Here is a 21506-nt window from a genome sequence, read left to right as displayed (position 1 = left end):
AAGTAAATACTAGAATTGGCGAAAAGAGGTCCTAGCTACAATCTGACAACTCATTGCTTGGTTTAAGAAGCCCAGGGTATTGTGAACAGGGAATGGAGAAGTGCAATAAATATGTGCCTGGTTTCTCTTTAGGTGCCAGTACTAAGTCTGTTTTAAGTGCAATGGCTTAGCCTGCAACCCGTGTACAAGTATAAAATTATATATGCAAGTATATTCTATATATATACTTTGAGTAATCAGCATTTACAGTAGTTATTCATGGTCCCTTGTTTCAAATATGGTAGAGTTGCCAATAAAAGTCCCATTCCATTTTTCTCTTTTTTTGTACAGATTTTCATTTAGGATGTGACATTAAGTGTGAATTGTGATTGTTTAATGGCAACTCATTGCTGCCAAAATTTCCATCAATTCTCGAGTTCTTCCTTAACTTGTTAGAGCTATCTAATTAAAGTTTCACCAGGTTATATAGCCATACTTTTGTAAATTAAATGGTGACTGCATGTGTTTTTAATGTGTGTCTCATGCAATATTACCTGAAATCGGAGAATGATGGTCCAGATAAGTCCTAGTGTCAGTCTGTGATTGCCATCCACAATGTCATGTGACCCCATATTCTCCAAATGTACCTTCTGTTCCTTTAAAAACTGTAATGCTTTGTCAACATTTTCAAGGCAATGGATACGCATGCGACCCTTTGTAGGCTTAGGCTGTAAAGATTGAAATAACACACATCGATAAACATACAGAAACACAAATGTGAGAAGGATGAACTGTTTTTATGGGAAAGCTTGTCTTTGTAAAGAGAAAATTACAAAAAAAAAAAAGTCTGCTCCTTATCAATAGGATGAAAAATGTATAAATTTTTGAAAACAAAGTCAAGCTTGCTTGATAAGGTGATGATTGTTCAGTACAAGAAGCTGCTGGAAAATAGGTTATTTTCCACCATCACTGCTGCAGGAATTTCTGTAGGAACTAAGCTGTTTATGCCTTGCTTAGTCTGTTTTCATTACACATTAGAATGTTCATTTGCAGGCAAACCAACTGCCAGATTCAACTTCAGATGGTTTCTTTTTAAGCCCAAAAATAGAGACAATTGGGCCATACGGTAAGTGACTTTACAAAATTCCTTTATTGACATGCATACTTTTAAAAGAAAGGTATTGCATATTTCAAGTTAATACACATTTTCATGTATTAATACACTGTATATGTGCACGTATTTTATGATGAGAGTTTTCCCATTATTAAATTTCGCCCTTACACAATTTAGTAATTGCATTAAATAAGGCAATGTACAAAATATACACTAGGGGGTGCAAATATTCCTTAACAACTCATTTTATTCACTATGGGTTTTAATTTTTATGCACCCACTGGCCATTTATAAAATGTCTTGACACAAGATTCATACAACATTCAGACATTTTTACAATTAAATCTCATTGCAAAAATGTGTGGATATTAGGGGAAATAGACCTTGTAATCTTTTTGAGTAGGAGCAGTAAAGTCCCAGTACTGTGTAGCACTGAAGAGCAGGAAGAAGAACCTGCATATGTAATTTTCAAATATGGCTGCCCCATGTACATATAATTACATTTAGTACAAAGATCGGACTTTCTTAAAATCAATATTCACCAGCACAATGGGGGTTTATTTTTAAAGCAATGACATTCATTGAAATATTCCCTGGTGGAGAGTTTTCCAAGTGAATATGTTTCAATAGCATAAGTGGACACATCTGCCTAGTAAAATTCACATACCATGAGGTCAGTATAACAATTCATATTACACTCCACACAATGTGCAGAAATTTTGTTGAGTATTTCACCAAAACTGAAACTTAGTGGAAAAGGTGTGCAGCCACACCTTAAGTCTTACTAAACGGGAGCGCAGAACCTTCTGGGATACCTACGTCACACATCAGCAACATCAAGGGATCTGCAGGATTAAAGGTGTTTTTTTTTTATTTTCAGTTTAGTTCTACTTTAAGGTGGAATAAATTCCAAGTTATCTAAAGACAATTTTTTGGACATTTGTTGCCAGAGTCATGAATCTTTACAAACTTTTGAGGGCCTTAGTAATTTTAATTTGGTCATGATAACACAGCACATGTCAATAAAGTGAACACCAGACCCTAGATTTTTATTAGGTATATAGGCACCAACAGAATACTTTCAAAGGAAGTCTTTAAATCTTCAAATCTGTGTTAGGGGCTAAAGAGTTTAAAAGTTGTATTTACTTTTTCTACATAAAATCTGATTTTTAATAATTTTATTTAAAAATTTTATTTAGATTATGAGAATGAATACATCATGTCGATCTTATATGTCCGGCCTAAACTGAGGAGGGGAAAAAAAAAAATACACACACCAGGAGGTAGTACGGTCTCTCTTGTCAAACTACTCACTCCCTGGCTCCTGGTGGCTTTTTGCTTTCAGCTCTAAACTACACAACACATGCGCCATGTAACTTAGAGCTAAATGCAACACAGCTAAATGCTGATTTAGCTCAGAAGCTCACCATCCACCAATGAGTTTAGTTCTTTTTTTAGGTATATAACCTTTATCAGCAATGGCAGCTGCCTACCAACCTGTAAATGATATGTATATTCGGGACAAATAATTTGTTTATACTAAAAACCACCCTAGATAGTTGAATGTATGGGAATGATGTGCTCCCAAAAACTTTCACCTCTGCTCTAAGGAGAAATCGCCCCTTTGTTGACCCTTCTGTACAGAATGAATCAAACTTCCATCAGTTTCTATACCTATGGACATTCAAGGACCTCTTGTTTCTCTAAACAGCTCTTAGGCAAATGATCCATGCAAGGAAACCTACACAGCAAAAAAAACATTCAGAGAGGCAGAAAATGTGATGTTATCACGCAGCAGATTCCTACACCCATAAACGTGTCTGATACAGAGACCAAGCTGGTTGCTGCCAATGTGCAAAACAGTCACCATGTGAGTGTTTCTAAAATGTTTTTTTAAAACTGCATTTAAACAAAAAACGTGCATTGATTATTTCAGACATTATAGAAGTGATGGGATCATTTCTTGTCCAAGGGAGCACAGTAGCAATACTTGAGAGAATGGACTAAAGGTATTGAAACTTATAGAACTTATTTGCACTGAATATTATACAAAATCTACATGTGCAAATTAAGCTTTGCTCAATCAACTGTATGAATTTCTATTCATTGTGGACCTTTGTTTACAGTTTTTAACTTGATTTTTGTGCATATAGGAATAATTTAGAGTGGGTACAAATTTCAGTACAGCCAACAAAAACATATATTTTTTGTTTTTTTGTTGCAGCCCTCAAGTCCATCAAGATCAACTACTATGGAACTAAAAACTTTAATACCCAGTTATATTCTGTGCTTTAGAAAACAACCCAGCTTTTCCCTAAAACAATCTATAATAGTTGCTAAAACTACTTCCTGAGGGAGCCTACTCTACATTTTCACAGACCTTACAGTGAAGAAGAATGCCCTCTTGTCCTTTGTAATGTCCTTAAAGTAAATAATTGGAAAGAGAGTTCTCTATATGGACCATTTATATATTTATAAAGAGTGATCATATTATCCCCCCTTAAAGGTCTCTTCTCAAGGGAGAATGGATTCAGTTCAGCTAATCTCTCCTCATAGCTGAGCTCCTCCATTCCTTTTATTATTTAGTTGCCCTTCACTGCACTCTCTCAAATTCAAAAATGTCCGTTTTGTGAACTGGTACCCAAAACTGGACTGCATATTCCAGATGCGGTCTGACCAATGCTTTGTACAGGGGCAGGATTATGTCTCCATCTCTGCAGTCTATTCCTCGTTTAATAAAAGAAAGTACTTTACTAGCTTTAGATATTGCAGCTTGGCACTGCATGCTAATATTAAGTCTGTCATTTACCAAAACCCCCGAATCCTTATATATATTTATTTTATATTAAATTTTACATGGTGTGAAAGAGACATAAGTAATAAGTCCCTATGCTTCTTTTTTTCCTGTCCCCAACTCTCCCCAGAAACCACAGCATAGGGATTCAGTTTGGAGCATGGTGGGGAAGCCATAAACGCCAATAGCAGACGCACCTTTAAGTAGTTTTTCAAAGTAATATTTGCACCAAACTTGAATACATTTATTACTTAACTGAACAGTCTTATGTTTTCTATTTTAAGGAAATTAGATATTGTGTGCAAAAAAGTATAATATTACTGAAAATTTATTGTGAATATGTTGGAGTTGTATTTATTAATATTACCCTTATAAAAACCACAAAGCACCATTTAAAATAATGCTTCAGTAATTGTTAAAAGAACAGAAATTCCTTAAGCAATAAGTTCACCTGCAGTGATCTAATATTTGTTGCTTACCAGCTGTTCCCCTGAGAGCACTTCCAACAGTCGAATGAGCATTCTTCCATCTCTCAGGTCATTATAAAGATCAGATATTCTACATGTGACCCGAGCAAGGTGAGAATTGACCCATTTTGTAAAAGTTTTCTTTTGGACAGCTTCACGCTCATCTGCAAAGATGTAAAAAAAGAAAGAAAACTTCTTAACATAACAGGCATGGAAATGAGACTACAAATAAAATAGTAGGAAACAGGTTAGCAGCTGGGCACATGAAAGCTGTAGAACCCTTTTTGGAAAAGAAAGAAACTTTCTTATTATGCCTTTTGATTCAGTTGGTGATCATATTACCCGCAACTGACCAGAAATATATTGCACACTTGCAGGGCCAAGTGCCTCTTACTAGCGTACCTCCCTTCTCTTTGGTCCTCTGTCACAATATCGCTTTAAAGTCCTAACCCTGTGTAAATCACCATGTTGGATGGTGCCAGAACCTAAATAAAGTTGATAGCATGCCCTCCTCCCTCATGGAACTGAGGAGGAGGGGAGAATTGGACAAAAAAGTAATGAAAAATATAAGTAAAATTTGTACAAGCTAAAAATAAAAATTGGATGGTTGCATGATGTATTTATGATACAATTGTATTTTATGCCACTGAACATTTGAATCGTAGGCAAAATCTATTGCTTATTATTTGCATGTCAGTTGATATTGACATGCTTTGTGCAGCCTCCAAACAAGGTCATCTGGTTAAGGAAATATGGGATTAACTTGCACAGTATAGAAGAATAACTATTTTAGACTGAATGTTACAGGTTATAGTACTTTGTGCAATGCCTTTTATTTGAAACTAAAGCGAACTGTCAAATGTATCATCATTTACAACTAAGGATTGTAAATAAATGCCAACAATAATTAATTCCAATTTCACAGCCCTGTCTGCCTAGATCATAACATATAGTTGGTTCAACAAATAATCCAGTTTGCAAATGACAACAGCAAAGTAAGCCTAAATAATATCCAAATATTGTGCAATTGGTGGCCACTGTGAAGACTTCATCTTTACTTGAACATGATGCAGATATTATAATTTGAAGCTCACAGAAACTAACCATGTGTAACACCACCCATACAGCCAAATTAAATTGCATAAACCATGTTGCAAAAACCAGAAATACAGGTTCCACGAACAAATCACATGTTCCATTTCACAGGGAGCGGCCACGGGGGAGGGGGTGATGGGTATTGGTGGAGGCATAAAGATGACTGTGTAAAATTATTAGGAACGTCTCTAGTCTCCTATTTATAATGGCAGAAGGGCAACATTTTCAAAAGGGTGGCATAAAATTATGTCATAATAAAACATGACATCATACAAACACACCCTTAGTAAACAATGTTTGGCATAAACAGCAGGAGGGAGCCAATGATACCAGAATATGTGGATGGGTGGTTAGAGGTGTAAATAGATTGGGAAAGCAAAGATAAAGAGATTATTTGAATAGCTTATTGTAAAAGGTGTGACAGTCATACAGGAAAAAAATGAATGCTCATTGACAGATAAGGACCTAAGAAAGCATTACTCAAGAAACAGCAAGACAAATTATACAACACAAAGATACACAAAAATCACAATAAAAAAAACACCATGAATTTTATATAACAGGGGATTACAATATAAATAAAATATTAGATAAGGGAGCAATGATGATCTGCTTTTGGCAAGTGGATATATTTATTTGAAGTGCCAAAAAAGTTAACTAGAACCTGTGTTCAACAATTTTTTTATGTGTTTTCTAGAAGATAAAGAAGTTTTTACATTCCATGTCACCTAAATATTGTGAGAGACTGGCAACAGCTTTGACAATGTATATCTATTAGATTATTGCTATGAATGCCAAATCTGTTTTAAATAAAGCTGGCCATGCACTAGATATTTTATTAGATTAGATTCCAGATGAAATTTTGTTTGAATTAAAAATTCCTAATATATAAACCAAACACTAGTTAGCAATGTGCGTTCTTTGTTCAATCGATATACTACACAGAGCTAGCCAGTCTGCTAGCCAATGGGGGAGCTCCCCACAGTATATGCTTTATTCACAAGTCTGCAAATTTTGGTTCCATATGTGTCGTGTGGATGGCTGCTGTATATGTCATGTCTAGCAATATCAGTTCCCTTTGCATCAAATGTTTAACTAGGATTTGCATATGACGCTTAAATGAATATACTGCATAGAGAACAGTTGCATGCACTCAAAATAGTGGTAGGTTTTAACAAAATTCACAAAGTCCATGTACAGTTAGGTCCATAAATATTTGGTCAGCCAACTTTTTTTCTTATTTTGGTTCTGTACATTACCACAAATAATTCTAATGAATAACTCAGCTGTAGTTGAGCTGCAGACTTTCAGCTTTAATTCAATGGGTTAAACAAAAAGATTGCATAAAAATGTGAGGATCTAAAGCCTTTTTATTTTTACACAATCACTTAATTTCAGGGGCTCAAAAGTAATTGGACAATAGACTCAAAGGCTATTTCATGGGCTGGTGTTGGCAATTCTTTTGTTATGTTGCTATCTATTAGGCAGATAAAAGGCCTGGAGTTGATTTGGATGGGGTGCTTGTATGTGGAAGACAGACATGTGGTCAAAGGAGCTCTCCATGCAGGTGAAAAAAAAACATCTGAGTAATTGCTACAATATTAGAAGTGGCAAAATCTACAGTTTGGTACATCATGAGAAAGAACAAAGCACTGGTGAACTCAACAACGCCAAAAGACCTGGACCTCCACGGAAGACAACAGTGGTGGAAGAGAACCCCTTCACAACAGCCAACCAAGTGAACAACACTGTCCAGGAAGTAGGCGTATCGATATCCAAGTCTACCATAAAGAGAAGACTGCATGAAAGTAAATACAGGGGGTGAACTGCAAGGTGCAAGCCACTCATAAGCCTCAAGAATGGAGGCGCTAGATTGGACTTTGCTAAAAAAAAAAAAAAAAAAAAACCTAAAAAATCCAGCACAGTTATGGAAAAATATTCTTTGCGCAGAAGAGACCAAGATCAACCTTTACCAGAATGATGGCAAGAAAAAAGTATGGAGAAAGCGTGGAACAGCTCATGATCCAAAGCATACCACATCATCTGTAAAACGTGGCCGAGGCAGTGTGATGGCTTGGGCATGCATGGCTGCCAGTGGCACTGGGACACGAGTGTTTATCCATGATGTGACACAGGACAGAAGCAGCCGAATAAATTCTGAGGTGTTCAGAGACACACTGTCTGCTCAAATCCAGCTAAATGCAGTCGCATTGATTGGGAGGCGTTTCATAATACAGATGGACAATGACCCAAAACATTCAGCCAAAGCAACCCAGGAGTTTATTAAAGCAAAGAAGTGCAATATTCTTGAATGGCCAAGTCAGTCACCTGATCTGAACCCAATTGAGCATGCATTTCACCTGCACAAACAGCAACTGAAAGCCGCTGCAGTAAGGGCCTGGCAGAGCATTAAAAAGGAGAAAACCCAGCATCTGGTGATGTCCATCCTTTAAAGACTACATGCTGTCATTGCCAGCAAAGGGTTTTCAACCAAGTATTAGAAACGAACATTTTATTTTCAGCTTTTTAATTTGTCCAATTACTTTTGAGCCCCTGAAAAGAAGTGATTGTGTTAAAAAAAGGCTTTAGTTCCTCACATTTTTATGCAATCTTTTTGTTCAACCCACTGAATTAAAGCTGAAAGTCTGCAGTTCAACAGCATCTGAGTTGTTTCATTTAAAATGAATTGTGGTAATCTACAGAACCAAAATTAGAAAAAAGCTGTCTTTGGCCAAATATTAAGAAAAAAAAAAAAAAACCCAATCAATTGCAGCTTATCAGCCTTTAGATATGGTGGCTGCATAATTTTTGTAATGTTAAGAACATTTTTAGCATGTAGAGAATATATCAGTCGATCCTGCTAGAAACCTATTGTTGATCTTGCTTCTCCATTGTTAGGTAGAAGTGCCTGTTACTGCACAGATTTTCCAGTTTGCTGTAAATTTCACCTGTGCAGATACTGATTAATTATGTCCTATCAGCAATTCTCAACCTTTTAAAAATGGTGGAACCCTCGAACTAAGGCTAGGTACACACGTGCAATGGTTCTCATTCGTTAATCGTCTCAGGGCTAATATTGGACAAGAATCTTGTGTACAGCGTGTGTACAGTGTTCGTCGTTCATTGTCGATCTTGGCAGATCCACGGACGATGAACAATCACAATGAAAGTGAAGGGGAGAGAGCGCAGCGAGGTGCCATTCCGTCATCCTCCCCCTCTTGATAGAGCAGAAGGTGCTGTATGTACAGCGCTTGTTCATGCATTGTCCAGTCGTTTGTCATTGGAAAAGATTGTGAAAGAGGCTTTCCAATGACAATTATTCCACATGTGTACAGAGCCTTACCTTCAGCTCGTCAGGATAACTTGCATAATTACTATACAATATATTACACAGCTCACAATTATATTAGCATGGTGATCGATGGGAAGGATGCTTCTTGGATTGCTGGCCCGTCACCCCTACTGCCAAAAAGATCAATGTTTTCTACTAATCTGACTCGAGAGGTAGCTGATTGCTCAAGGCACCCCTAGCAACCTTTGGAGAAACCCTGGGGGGTTCCACAGACGCCTGATTGAGAAACACTGTTTTTATCGCCAACATAAACTGTGAAAAATTTGCACATTGCACTGCATACGATACACCCTCTAAACTAATCTGAAAAAAAAAAAAAATGGGAGATGGCACATGACACACATAAGGGAGAAACCCAAAGGGAGTGTTAATCTTAGGACATCAAACTTGATGAGATAAAAGTTAGTTCCACTGTAAATGAAATTTACAATTACCAATGCAGTATTTATAGAGTTGAAGGACAGTGAACATGGGCATTGGCAATTATAAGAGATACACGATACAGACACCTAAAAAAGAATGTCAGCAACTCAGTCGTTTTCAAAACAGACACAATTAAAGGTTAGGACTACATGACTACATTGCCATGGAGAGATTTAACTAATTAATGACAAATTAATATTGATACCATGCCAATTTAAACATTTTTAAAACAAGGTAACTGCCAACAATTGGTTACATTTTGGAAAGGGATAATGTTAACTCATTTATTCCTATAATAAATCAATACATTTCAAAGTTTAGAAACATCCACCCAACAGTACTGATATGGGAGAAGGGTGTTGGAGACTGAGATTGAGTGATTGAAAAATGTTGGTTTCTTCACTCTTTTCTGACTGCATTTGAGGGCACCTAAAAGGATAAAGACAGTGGACACATTCACACATATTTATTATGGGCAGCACAGTGGTTAGCACTCTGGCCTTTGCAGTGCTAGGTCCCAGGTTCCAATTCTGGCCAGGACACTACCATGGAGTTTGCAGGTTTTCCCTGTTTGTGTGGGTTTCCTCTGGATACTCCCACATTCCAAAAAACATGCAGTTAGGTTAATTGGCTTCCCCCAAAAATTGATCTAAGACTGTATTAAAGATTAACATATAAAAATACATTAACATATACCTATGGTAGGGACATTAGATTGTGAGCTCCTTGAGGGACAGCTAGTGATTTGACTATGAACTTTGTAAAGCTCTGCGTAATATGTTGGCGCTATATAAATACGGTGTAATAATAATGTTTAAAGCCCCTCAGGGTATACAACAAATTGCATAATAGCAAATGTAGGAATAGGTCTAAAAGCCAAAGGGGCCTGTTTTGCAAGCAGTCTTTGGTAGCTGCCTAAAATAATATTCATTGTGTTTCTGGTCTTAACCCCAGTACAGATGTCAGATGACAGTCACTGGAAAGGATCTTTTGTGATTGTTTCCACTGACAGATGAACAAATGAGCAGCATACACACAGTGCCAATTTGTTCAATGGAGGTGGGAAGGGGGGGGGGATGAGTGAGCAGCACCCCATTGTTCCCATCTTCAATGGGGGACCAGTGAACACGAGATTTTCGTCAAGAAAAGCATGACCCTTTGTCTCAGATGGCAATTATCTGAGATCATCAAGAGACATTATAGTGTAAGCAAGTTACAACATCTGAATGATGCTTGCTTTGCTCGAATATACAGTTATACTTTCATGAGCCACGGAGGATAAAAATGCTTGATTCAGTTTTTTTTTTTTTTATCCAGGTCAGATTATTGTATCATGTCTGTAGATGCCCAATGATATGGTAAAAAAAATAAAATAAATAAACAGAGGTCTTTTATAACTCCTATAAATACAACAAAAATATAAATACAAAACAAAAATTATTGATGCAACATACAAAGACTTTCACCACTATCATGGGTAATTGGTGTTTAACCCCGTTTAGTGATTTTATAAAGACAGTATTTTATTTTTGCAGATTTATCTACCTTTTTTTTATGCCCACTGACATGCGAGGATTGAGGGCTAACATTTCAAGTCTCTGGTATGACCCCATCCATCCTTACCTAAAAATTTTACATTTATCCTTATAAGATGAAAAATTTAAATTATAATTAGACATTATTAAAAAAAAAAAAAAAGGTTTTCAATCTATTTTCATAACCAGGATTAAAAATTAAGTATGCATATGAAAATGCACAACTACTCATTGAACTTGTTATTTACTTATTATTCTTGTAGTAGATGAGTACTTTATTATGACCATTATTTGTAATTTTATTTTAACTCAATAACAAACAAATATTATTGTTTGTTATACATTTTTGTCAACTTCGACTCCAGACAACCAATAATTCCAACTCTCCAGCACTGGTTCCCAGACTGCTCAGCATCCTGAATAAAATATGAAGGTGGCCAGATCTTGATTGGCCCTATTAAGTAATCAGTTTGTCAAGCCTTCCAAAAGGTATTTGTACACATCCTAGAAGCTGTCTTCAGAAGGTGCTATGAAGTTTTTGCCTCTGTCCTTGGGACAGAAGATCATCACAACTGTGACTCTGGATAAACAGAGATGCCATTAATCTCAAACATCCATTCAGCCTAATCTAAGGCATGTGGGGATCTGTACAGACAGGAACATACATTCTCTCCTTTGTACACAGCAGCCTCAAAATAAATTACATTTCTTACTTAACTTGCTAGGCATACCCATCAATTTAACACATTTTTTCTTTGATGCATGTCAGGACAGAAATCCTAATTTCCCTATGGCTGGGAATAGGCTACACCCAAAAGTCTAGAATGATAATGTACTGAAATTAAAATTCAAGTCACTACAGCATTTTAATTTGAGATAACAATACTTCAATAATACTACGATATATCTAAAAAAGGGGGAAAAAATCCACACTTTGGATATAGTAGAGAAGGGCTACAAAGTATTTTTTGGCCAGCTTCATCCATTTAGGGAGATTTTCTGTCTTGTTCTGGTGGCATTTTAAAGTTTGGGATATACACTCACTTTTTTTCCAATGGACTCTGGGAGGACAGTTCGAGATAATAAGCCTTCCTAATGGTGACACAAACTGCAATTAAAACTTAACAATGTTTCTAATCTAAAGTTTTGCATTTAGTTATGCATATTACTTTAACAAACACACATTGTATGTAGATAATTCTTTATATTTATAAAATCTACTGATTCTGAATATCATTTATTGTACAACTAATGTGACATCTACTATTTGCAAGGAGAGTATAGCTATTATATGTTCAGTAAGAGGTCAGAGAATAATTTGCTCTCAGCATTTTTGCCCGTGGTCTGTATGGTAACCCACTGACTTCCATACTTTAAGCAAAACCACAAGGAACATGTATTAAAAATAGGAAAGTTACCATTTAGAGGTCTTTAATTTTCTGAAACGTTATAAAACAGTCAGGCAAGCACTGTGATCAGTGGCAGCCTCCATGTTTCCTCTAAAATCTAACTGCAGTTTTGAGTTTTTACTAGCTTTGGGTGGAGAAAACTTTTTTTTGTGACCCAGTGGTACTGTACCAATCTGAAAATTTTACATTGATTTTTGAAAAAAAAAAAATTTGACTAGTGGCCACTAAGAGAAAAAAGGCAAGCTCTCTAACAAGCATGTATATACATACAGTATATATCGAACGTAGTCCAAGACTCAAGCACTACATCCACAAAATATTTCTTTCAAAACCTGGTGCTAAACAGAGTAATGGGGGAAAAAAAGGAAGGATATGATATGTTGCTGGAAATAAAAGGACCTTACGAGGATCTAGGATCTCTCTGATTGGGTAAAATACAGAACTACTTTAAACAGAAGCTCCACACAACAAATATGAAAAAGATAGTAACTGAGCAGTAACCCAAAAGTTTAGGTAAAGGACACTCACTTGAACTTCTTATATATATATACACATATATATACATATAATATATATTCCTGTACACTATGAGAAACGTTAATAAAATGGAGAATTTAACTAGAAATTCTACTTAAAGCCAGACAGTTTAAATAGTGCATAGCCAGTGTTAAAAAAATGTATATCTACAGTAAAATATCATATATTATTATATATTACATATTACTATAATATCAAAATAATCAGTACATCCTATTATAAAGGCAGCCTAAAAGGTATATAATTTTGAGGAAAAGGTCAATCCTGGTTTAAGCCCATCCTCCTCTTTTTTGGTCTAACAGATCCACTGGTAATTCTGCATCAGCCCACTGATTAAGATTCACAAAACACTACACGTGTATAGGGCTTAAATCGATCAGTCAGCTGCTAATTTTCATTCAGAACTAATCGTTTTATTGGATCAGAAGTGTAAATCTGCCCATGTGTACTAGCCCTAAACATAATGGGTGGCTCACTGATCAACTGAAAGTGCATCAAGCTTAAAGTATATATCCAACATTGATTATGTTGGGATTCTGCGAGAAATGACATAAGAAAAAAAAAAACAAAGCACATACAAACACATACCCTTTACTAATTACAAGTTATATATGCTTTCTATCTTGTGTATAAACAATGAGCACCAGCAGAAACGACATGGTAAACTTAGGTGCTAGGAGACATCAGAAGAACCTTTATGAGGAGTGGCAGGCTGAAATTTATACATGGCTTGGTCCCTCGTCATTTCTGCCCAATGTCTTTATTATGGTTTGCACAGAGCCTGTATTTATTGTAAACATGCTGTGCTGTATGGTTGGAGGCAGATGTGCTTTTATGACAATCTCCTAAGGCAAATGATAAATGAAAATAAAGTAGCTTAATTGGATACAAACCTTCATACTCTGCAAAAACGCTAAGTAAAAAAAAAAAAAAAAAAAAAAACTTGCATTATACAGTGTATGAAAGGAGTACTAAAACTAAAAAGGAAAAAAGTTCCGCCATGTGCAGTTAGTGCAAGAACAAATGGCTGCATGCTGTGCATGGAAGGCAAATTAGAATCACCCAAAGGTGTTTCTCTTACAAAGCATCTACCACCCCCCAATTAAAAAATATATTTTTTAATTTTACATAGCGGGATGTAAGCAGGCACACACGACCCAAATGACACAATAGCATTCTATATGGTTCTATATTACAAATCTTATGCCTCATACATAAAATAGAAACTTTCAAAAAGCAGTACTGCAACAATCAACAACCCCTACCATTCTACAGCTTGATACAATGATCAGAAAACTAATCTCCATAGGACCTCCACAAAGGTTAAGTGCTTTTACATACATGAAAATTAAAAAAAGATAAAGGATGTTTGTAATGTTCAAAGTGCGAAAACCAAATTGGTAAATTATTTGTATATTTGTTATTAGCTTAATATTAACCTAAAAGTTGAAAATAATAATGTCATATACATACACTAACAATATTATATAAATATAAATTAAAACAGAAATACAAATACAGATACAAAAATTCATGTCAATAGTGCTTTTCATTTTAGTAATATTACATATGATGGTAATAATAAATTATTGTTGACAATGACAAATTATAATTTTACAAAATAGTTATTTTTTGAAAGCAACAGTGCTTGTATTACAATTGTCTTATGAACCTTTGTGCATTTTTAAACATAATAAAAAAAAAAAAACTCCACACAATTACCTATATATACAAATTCTATAACAATAGTGTGCTCTGGTAGTAGCAACTAATTGTAGACCAGCATTGTGTTTTCTAGAACTTTATGGCATTAAATTATTGCTCTCTATCTCATTCATACCTGTTGGTAGTAAAGATGACACAGGGTGTGGCAGGATAAAAAAAACACTACAGACAAAAGAGAAGCCACCTTTCATCTACTGCCAGTTATCAGATCGCTTGCTTTACAAAAGGCTACATGATGTGAGTATACCTTTCCTTTGCGTTTCATTTCACTTAAAGTCTCCCAGAAACTCCTAGCAAATATTCAACTGAACTTAAGCAAATAAATCTTAGAATAAGTATAAAATATTATATATATATCATACTAATGCTTACATAAATACCAAATGCATCTTACTCCTTTATCATACATTAGGAGAAGGCAATGGTAACATGACTTTTCAGGAAACAAGCAAAAAGGCACTTTGCAAAACTAAGAATATACGTACAGATGAATACAACAAAAAAGCTTTACATTTACCTATTAGATAGAGTGTGCACAGATAATTGAAAGGGACATGAGGGTGATTTTGCTGAAAGAGATGCCAAATCACATGGGCTGATCAACCTTTAAGTGACTTTAGAAATGCCTTTGGAACACTTCTGTTACAAAATATTTGGGGTTCAGATGTGTTTTAACTAATCATGACTAAACTACCAAAGTTCTACATTTTTTGAAAAGGTCACTCAAACAAATAAAATGTAAAATTTTGTCTTGAAGCTGGCATGTTAAACAAAGTGACATATTCATGTAACAGTGGCAACAAAAAGTATTCTTCACCAAACATAGGGGCACCTAAAGGGAACAATTAAAAATGAAGAAAAAAGAATACTTGCAGTAACATATTATGCATTATTTGTATTACAGAAGTTATGACCCCCTTTGTGTGGGTAGGCTGCAAGGGGGTTGTCTTTCTAGATATGTGATTTTATTTTGGAGATTTTGATGCATAATGAAGCCAAATCTTTTTTTATTATTTGGATAGTGGAAAGGAAAGAACCTGTAACCTATATTTGCTATGTTCTGGCAGAGTAGACCCAACCCCTTTATTTAAATATCTCTCACGTCCTGTTTTGACTCCAGGACAGGATTATTGGGCAATTTCCCCAATTGTACGTGGCCAGAAAACACACAAATACCATCTGAAGCTTGAAAAAAAAAATTGACAATCAGGAAAGAACAATTATTAAAGAGTCACTAACAAAATGCCTCTTGAAAATGAAAACACCTGAGCAGACACATTTAACTTTCTTGGTTTCTACTGTCATTGACGGATAATATGAATGGAATCTGACCTTCCTATGTAAAAAGCCTTCCGAAGCACAGAAATAAGCAAACCAGTTTTTGTCTTGTGTTAAAAGTAACCTGAGACAAGTACTGTTGTTGCATTTCTACCAGTTCCAGGCTATTACAAGTAACAGGAAAATAATTAAATTGGAGCACTATCATATTAGCTAATACATTTTCACCTGGTATGCGGGCATCAGATCACTGTACTGATGTGGACCAAGGATTACCCAAGTTCTTCAACTGCTGTTCTCAAGATGGGCCTGTAAAGAACTATGTCAGGCTGCATTGACAGCTTTTAGTTTTGGAGCATTGTAGGTGCAGTTTTTTTTTTTTTTTTTTTTAATGAAATCTTGCAAGCACCATCCTTATAGAAGTTTCTGACAAAACACATCTTCTATGGGATGAAAAGTGTGGCTGCAGCCAAATGCATCTATTAGTTTTTAGATTTCCTTAGGTTTCTATTTCTTTCTGTGACCCAGTTACAAAAACTTTGCCGCACTTCAGGTACCAATGACCACTGTTTCCAGGAGGAAAAGTAAAGGGATTTCCAGGAGTAAAAGTAAAGACAACCCCCCCAATGGATGAACAGACAAAAAAAAAACAAAACAAAACAAACAAAAAAAAAAAAACAGTAAGGGTCCAATACACTAAAGCTGCGTACACACTTGCAATTTTTGTCGTTGGAAAGGATCTTTCACGATCCTTTCCAACGACAAGGGAGTGCAAGATGCATGAACGGTGCTGTACATACAGCACCATTCATGCTCTATGGAGAGGGGAGGGGGAGAGCGACGGAGCGGCACCCTGCTGCGCGCTCTCCCCTTCCCTTTCATTAGGATCGGCTGTCGTCCATCGTCCGTGGATCCGGCAGGNCGGTCGTCCGGACGATGGACGACACCGACTGTACGCACGGCAGATTTTCGCCCGATAATTGGCCGATGCCGATTATCGGGCGATAAAAATCTGACGTGTGTACGTAGCTTAAGACATGCAGTTGCCAAGCGTTATACGCAATGCATGACTGCTTAATAATAAATAAATAGAGTAGCACACAAAACAGACAGAAATGCCTGCAGCAGTGCATTGCAGCAGTGCATTACAGCAACACACTGCACTGCAGTGGGAGTACCAGACGCGCTTTGTGCAATGTCAGATGTGAGCCCAGTGTACCGCACTTTACAGCATACATTGTGGACAAGGCCTACTAAAGGTTATTACTGCTACCATACTACCTTAGCAAATTTTGTATTGCAGGTTTATTGATAGTTTGTATTCGGACGTGCAGTTACCCACATTAAAAGAACGTTCTTGTACCGATCTGACAAGCAGTGTAGACTACTGGTCGTTTACTTTTGGTCATTAAACATCATAAAAAGCATTAGGTATGTATAGGTGCTTTCTATTGAAAAAGGCCAAACATTAGTCACTGATACTTCTGAAGCCAAACATGCTAGGAAACATAACAGTAAAGGCGTTAGCCATATAAAGTACAGTGGTACCTTGGTATAAGTCCTTAATCCATTCCAGATCCTTGACATTGTCTCGTCAGTGTAAATAAGGGTAGCACGTGATGTTGTTACTCATTTTGACCCATACAAGTTCTAGCACAAAAGTTGTATACTAAGCAAGATTTTTCATGTCCAAACAGGACTTATTCCAAGTTGGACTTATTCCAAAGCGGACTTTATACCGAGGTACCACTGTACTTGATTGCGAGATAATTTCTCCTCTATAATACAAAAACACCCCTTCACAAAAGCTATGTTTTTTCCTAAATCTCAGTCAGTGTCATTGATATCCAATAATAAACCTAAACAGGAATTGGTAAATGAATTACTCATATATATATATATATATATATATATATATATATATATTTTTATTTTTTCAGCCCTGTGTATCTAATTGTTTTCCCCTGCAATCCTCATCTGATTGTGTATGGTACATCTCCCATTGTGGACGACTTTATTGCACCAACTTTAATCTCCCCTGAGATTTATCTGTTCACTTTTCCTTAAGCTGCGTACACACTTCCAATTTTTATCGTTCAAAATGAACGACGAACGATTGATTGGGCAAAAATCGTTCGTAAAAAAAGTAACCTGGAATTATTCCTGGGAACTGAAACAGGAATTGGACATACAACTACACTCTGCAAATCCCATCTACTGTTTTTGGACTTATTCATCCCCCTGGACTCCCAACACATCCTCTGCTGCTGCCATTCTGAACTGCTATTTCACCAAGCCATCTCTGTGACTGACTCATCAAATCATACTCCTGGAACTCAACGAGCTTAAAAGCCCCAATACCACACATATTACAGGACCTGCTCCCATGGACTTCAGTTTGCCACATTGTTTATTGTGCGCATATGGTTCGCAATTATCTGTTAAAATGTATTATTCACCCTGCACTATCTTTGTTGGCTCTATTCCCTCTCCTGCCACTCATTATCTCTCTACTCCTTCACTCTCCTGCTTTCTCTGTCTGTGCTCCTGCACCTTTTTTCTCTACTGCTACTTTCTAGTGACAACTCACCCACTCTCTTTCCTTGGCTCTGGATAAAGTTGCCCCCGCCACTTTCTGCTACGCCCACCCTGCCAACCACCGACCCTGGCACAACAATTACACCAAACAGGTACAAAAGACTGCTTGTGCAGCTGAGCGCAAGTGGATAAAATTTGACCTCAACACTGACATCCTTCCCAACACTGCTTCTGCTGCATCTCTTTGCAGATCTCTACACTGGCTTCCATTTCAACTTAGAATCAAATTCAGGCTGCTGTGTTTTGCCTTCAAATCCCTCCACAGTTATTGTCCCACTTACATTTCTGACCTGGTAAAAAAATACTCCCCCCAGCCGCTCTCTCTGCTCTTCAAATGACCTACTAATGACTTCCTCACTCATAACCTCATCACACACACGGATATAAGGCTTTTCAAGAGCTGCCCCAATTCTCTGGAATGGTCTTCCTCGTCCTATTCAGCTCGCAGCTACTTTCTGCTCATTTAAAAGAGCACATGAACCCATTTTTTTTCAAACTTGCCTACCAATCTTCTGTCTTTTGAAATCATCACTACTTCCCACCACTACATATCTCCCTTCTATTGTGTTTAATTCCCCCACCTACTAGATTGTAAGCTCTTCAGGGCGGGGTCCTCTCCTCCTGTATCACTGTCTGTATTCGTCTGTCATTTGCGACCCCTATGTAGTGTACAGCGCTGCGTAATATCTTGGTGCTATATAAATCCTATTTAATAATAATATATCTCCATAGTCCAGCACTTCATTGAATTTTGAATAGATTTATTTTCAGAATCACACATTCTCTTGATCTTGCCTAGGCTCCACATAAAAATGTTAAATGCTTAAATGTTTCCTTAGGTGCTCACTATCTTCACCTAGTGCAGCAGGGGCCTAAAGTTCTATGTCAAGCAAAAGCAAACATGTTTAGGTATCAAAAGGTGGGGAAATAAGTGTATCCCAACATATGCCCTGCTGCAGTTTCTCTGCAGCAGGCTGTCTGGACATGGGTATTGGCCAAATACCTAACAAATAACTTCATCACTCCATGAATAAATACCTATAGATTTATTGGTTTCAGTTAACAGAACCCTTGGTTCCTTAGAAAATGTCTCAAACCACCTATGGGCCAAAATAAATGCTAAAAAAATTGTTTGGAATTAGTTGTGGCCCAGACTATGATGCCTTAAAAACAAAATATATTTGCATAAAATTGCAAATAAAAAAATGTATTGGTCTGCAGAGTACCGGATCTCAAACTTTGGAATCAAACTAAACACTGTCACCCTTGTTTCTTGTTCTAGATCAGGTTTTGGGCCACAGTTATCAACTTTGACCTTAAGGCAGGTCCCAAAGTCTAGCAATACCACAGTGCCAGTGCCCCCCCCCCCTTTCCACTTTCTCTGGGTGGTGTATGTCACTCACCATGAGAGTGAACAGACTGTGTAGTTATGCCTCTGTTGCAATATGATAGTTCAATGACAGAAGATAGGATTGCGGTGCTAACCCCTGGCAGGCTTGCAGACTTGCCATGGCACCCAGTTTTGGAACCACTGGGTTAGGCCTATTTTATGATCCCAAGTATGTAATGGCTTAAAAGTTAAAACATGACTCAAAATCCAGCTATCCCAAGGATTTGAGTTGAAGGCCCTGCCATTGACAAGTGCCTAAATCATCTTGATCTCCAAGGAATACTAGCAATAGGTACCTAAAAACAGAATAGATAAGCTGGAGATAAACAGTATGCTCAACTTTAGATATAATAAATATAATTACTGATTATATAATCATTTGACAATGGCTATGAAACCAGGTGTGTAGGTGTGTCTTATGCCAGCCATTGTTTTTTGTTTACACACTAAACAAATAACACAAGTTAGTCAGCAATCAACATTTGCCATTGTCTGGGCTTCTATTAACCAACAAAGGCTAAACAAATCCCAAAGAAATTTTGATAATCAAAGAGTACATTTCAAAGAGCATATTACTACAACCAAGATACATTTTTTTTGTGTTCATAGAAAGGTACACACAATGGACTAACATTTGTGCAAACTGATCTGATCAAGTTTTAAGGTATTATATATATAATATATATATATATATATATATATATATATATATATATATATATATATATATATCTCAATAGTTTAGACTAGCTAGGTAAGATATAACAATCTACATCAAATGCACCAAATTATGTTACAAGGTTTCCAAAACCTAGCATAGTTTGAGTTATGTAACCAGAGGAGACCATTCATGTTTATTAGTAAATGATAAATAAGGAACATACTGGTATTCACAACTGACACAACAACTTATATATAACATATAACAATTTTGCATTTGAAAACCAAATTTCTCTCATTAATTTATTTTTGGGAATCCATTCAGTTGTAAACAGGTTTATTTTTTTTAAATCTGTCTGGGGGAATATTTACATTTTTGTAGAAACAAAACTGAAGCAGCATATTCAAAGTAAGCATGATAACATCAATATTAAATATAAAAGGCTTTCCCTAATTATTAAAAAAAAAAAAAACTTCAATATGCCTGTAAAGCTTTTTATTCGGAGCTACACACAGCTTTTTTTTTACACAGGGGCTCTGTGGGGTTGACAGCTTCCATACTTGTAATGACTTGTAAAACCAACATTAAACAATCAAAACAAAAACCAAAAAACACACAAAACTAAATACCATCTGGTCAGTTCAAAAGATTAATATACAATTCTGAGTCTGCATTTTTCATGCTGTACAGTATGTTTAGGTGTTCCCATTCATTCCTGTGGACAGTGCAGTTTGCTAAAGCTACACAAAAATGTAACAAGCAGGATGTAACTATAATTTAAAGATGTGGACAAATCCTAAGTATTATTTTTACGCTTTTCGCAGTGTGATGATAAATGGGAATGTCCTGCAAACTACAGCATATTAGAAACAGTGGCATGTGTTTTCACTGTAATAAAATATGAAAAGCTGCAGTTTTGCTTTGGTGTATTTTACATTAGACGTGATTAAATTCATCCGACCAAGAATCAGTAAATTCTTATCTCAGTACTCAGTAAGTTATCTCTCCTGTATTTTACTTTGATAAAAAATTACCCATAACATATACTGTTAAGCTATGGGCAAATTTACATTGTCAAAAACATAGTTTCATGATCTTTTCTAGCAATGGTAGAAAGAGCAAGCACTGTTTGGTTCAAAGGAGATTTTG

At 36.3% G+C, this 21506-nt stretch overlaps 1 protein-coding gene across 1 annotated transcript in view; it reads right to left on the bottom strand.

Annotated features, from left to right (window-relative positions):
• The window catches only part of SPTBN2 (spectrin beta, non-erythrocytic 2), a gene marked incomplete in the record, with an annotated part of 95615 nt that overhangs the window by 35843 nt on the left and 38266 nt on the right, over positions 1 to 21506 (bottom strand). The window contains 2 exon segments of the mRNA XM_072423025.1: positions 534 to 707; positions 4367 to 4518. Coding sequence (XP_072279126.1) covers positions 534 to 707; positions 4367 to 4518 — 326 coding nt within the window.

This window comes from Pyxicephalus adspersus, chromosome 9 (assembly GCF_032062135.1).
Source record: "Pyxicephalus adspersus chromosome 9, UCB_Pads_2.0, whole genome shotgun sequence".
In the NCBI taxonomy this organism is placed as follows: Eukaryota; Metazoa; Chordata; class Amphibia; order Anura; family Pyxicephalidae; genus Pyxicephalus; species Pyxicephalus adspersus.
This window is presented reverse-complemented; position numbering and strand designations above follow the sequence as displayed.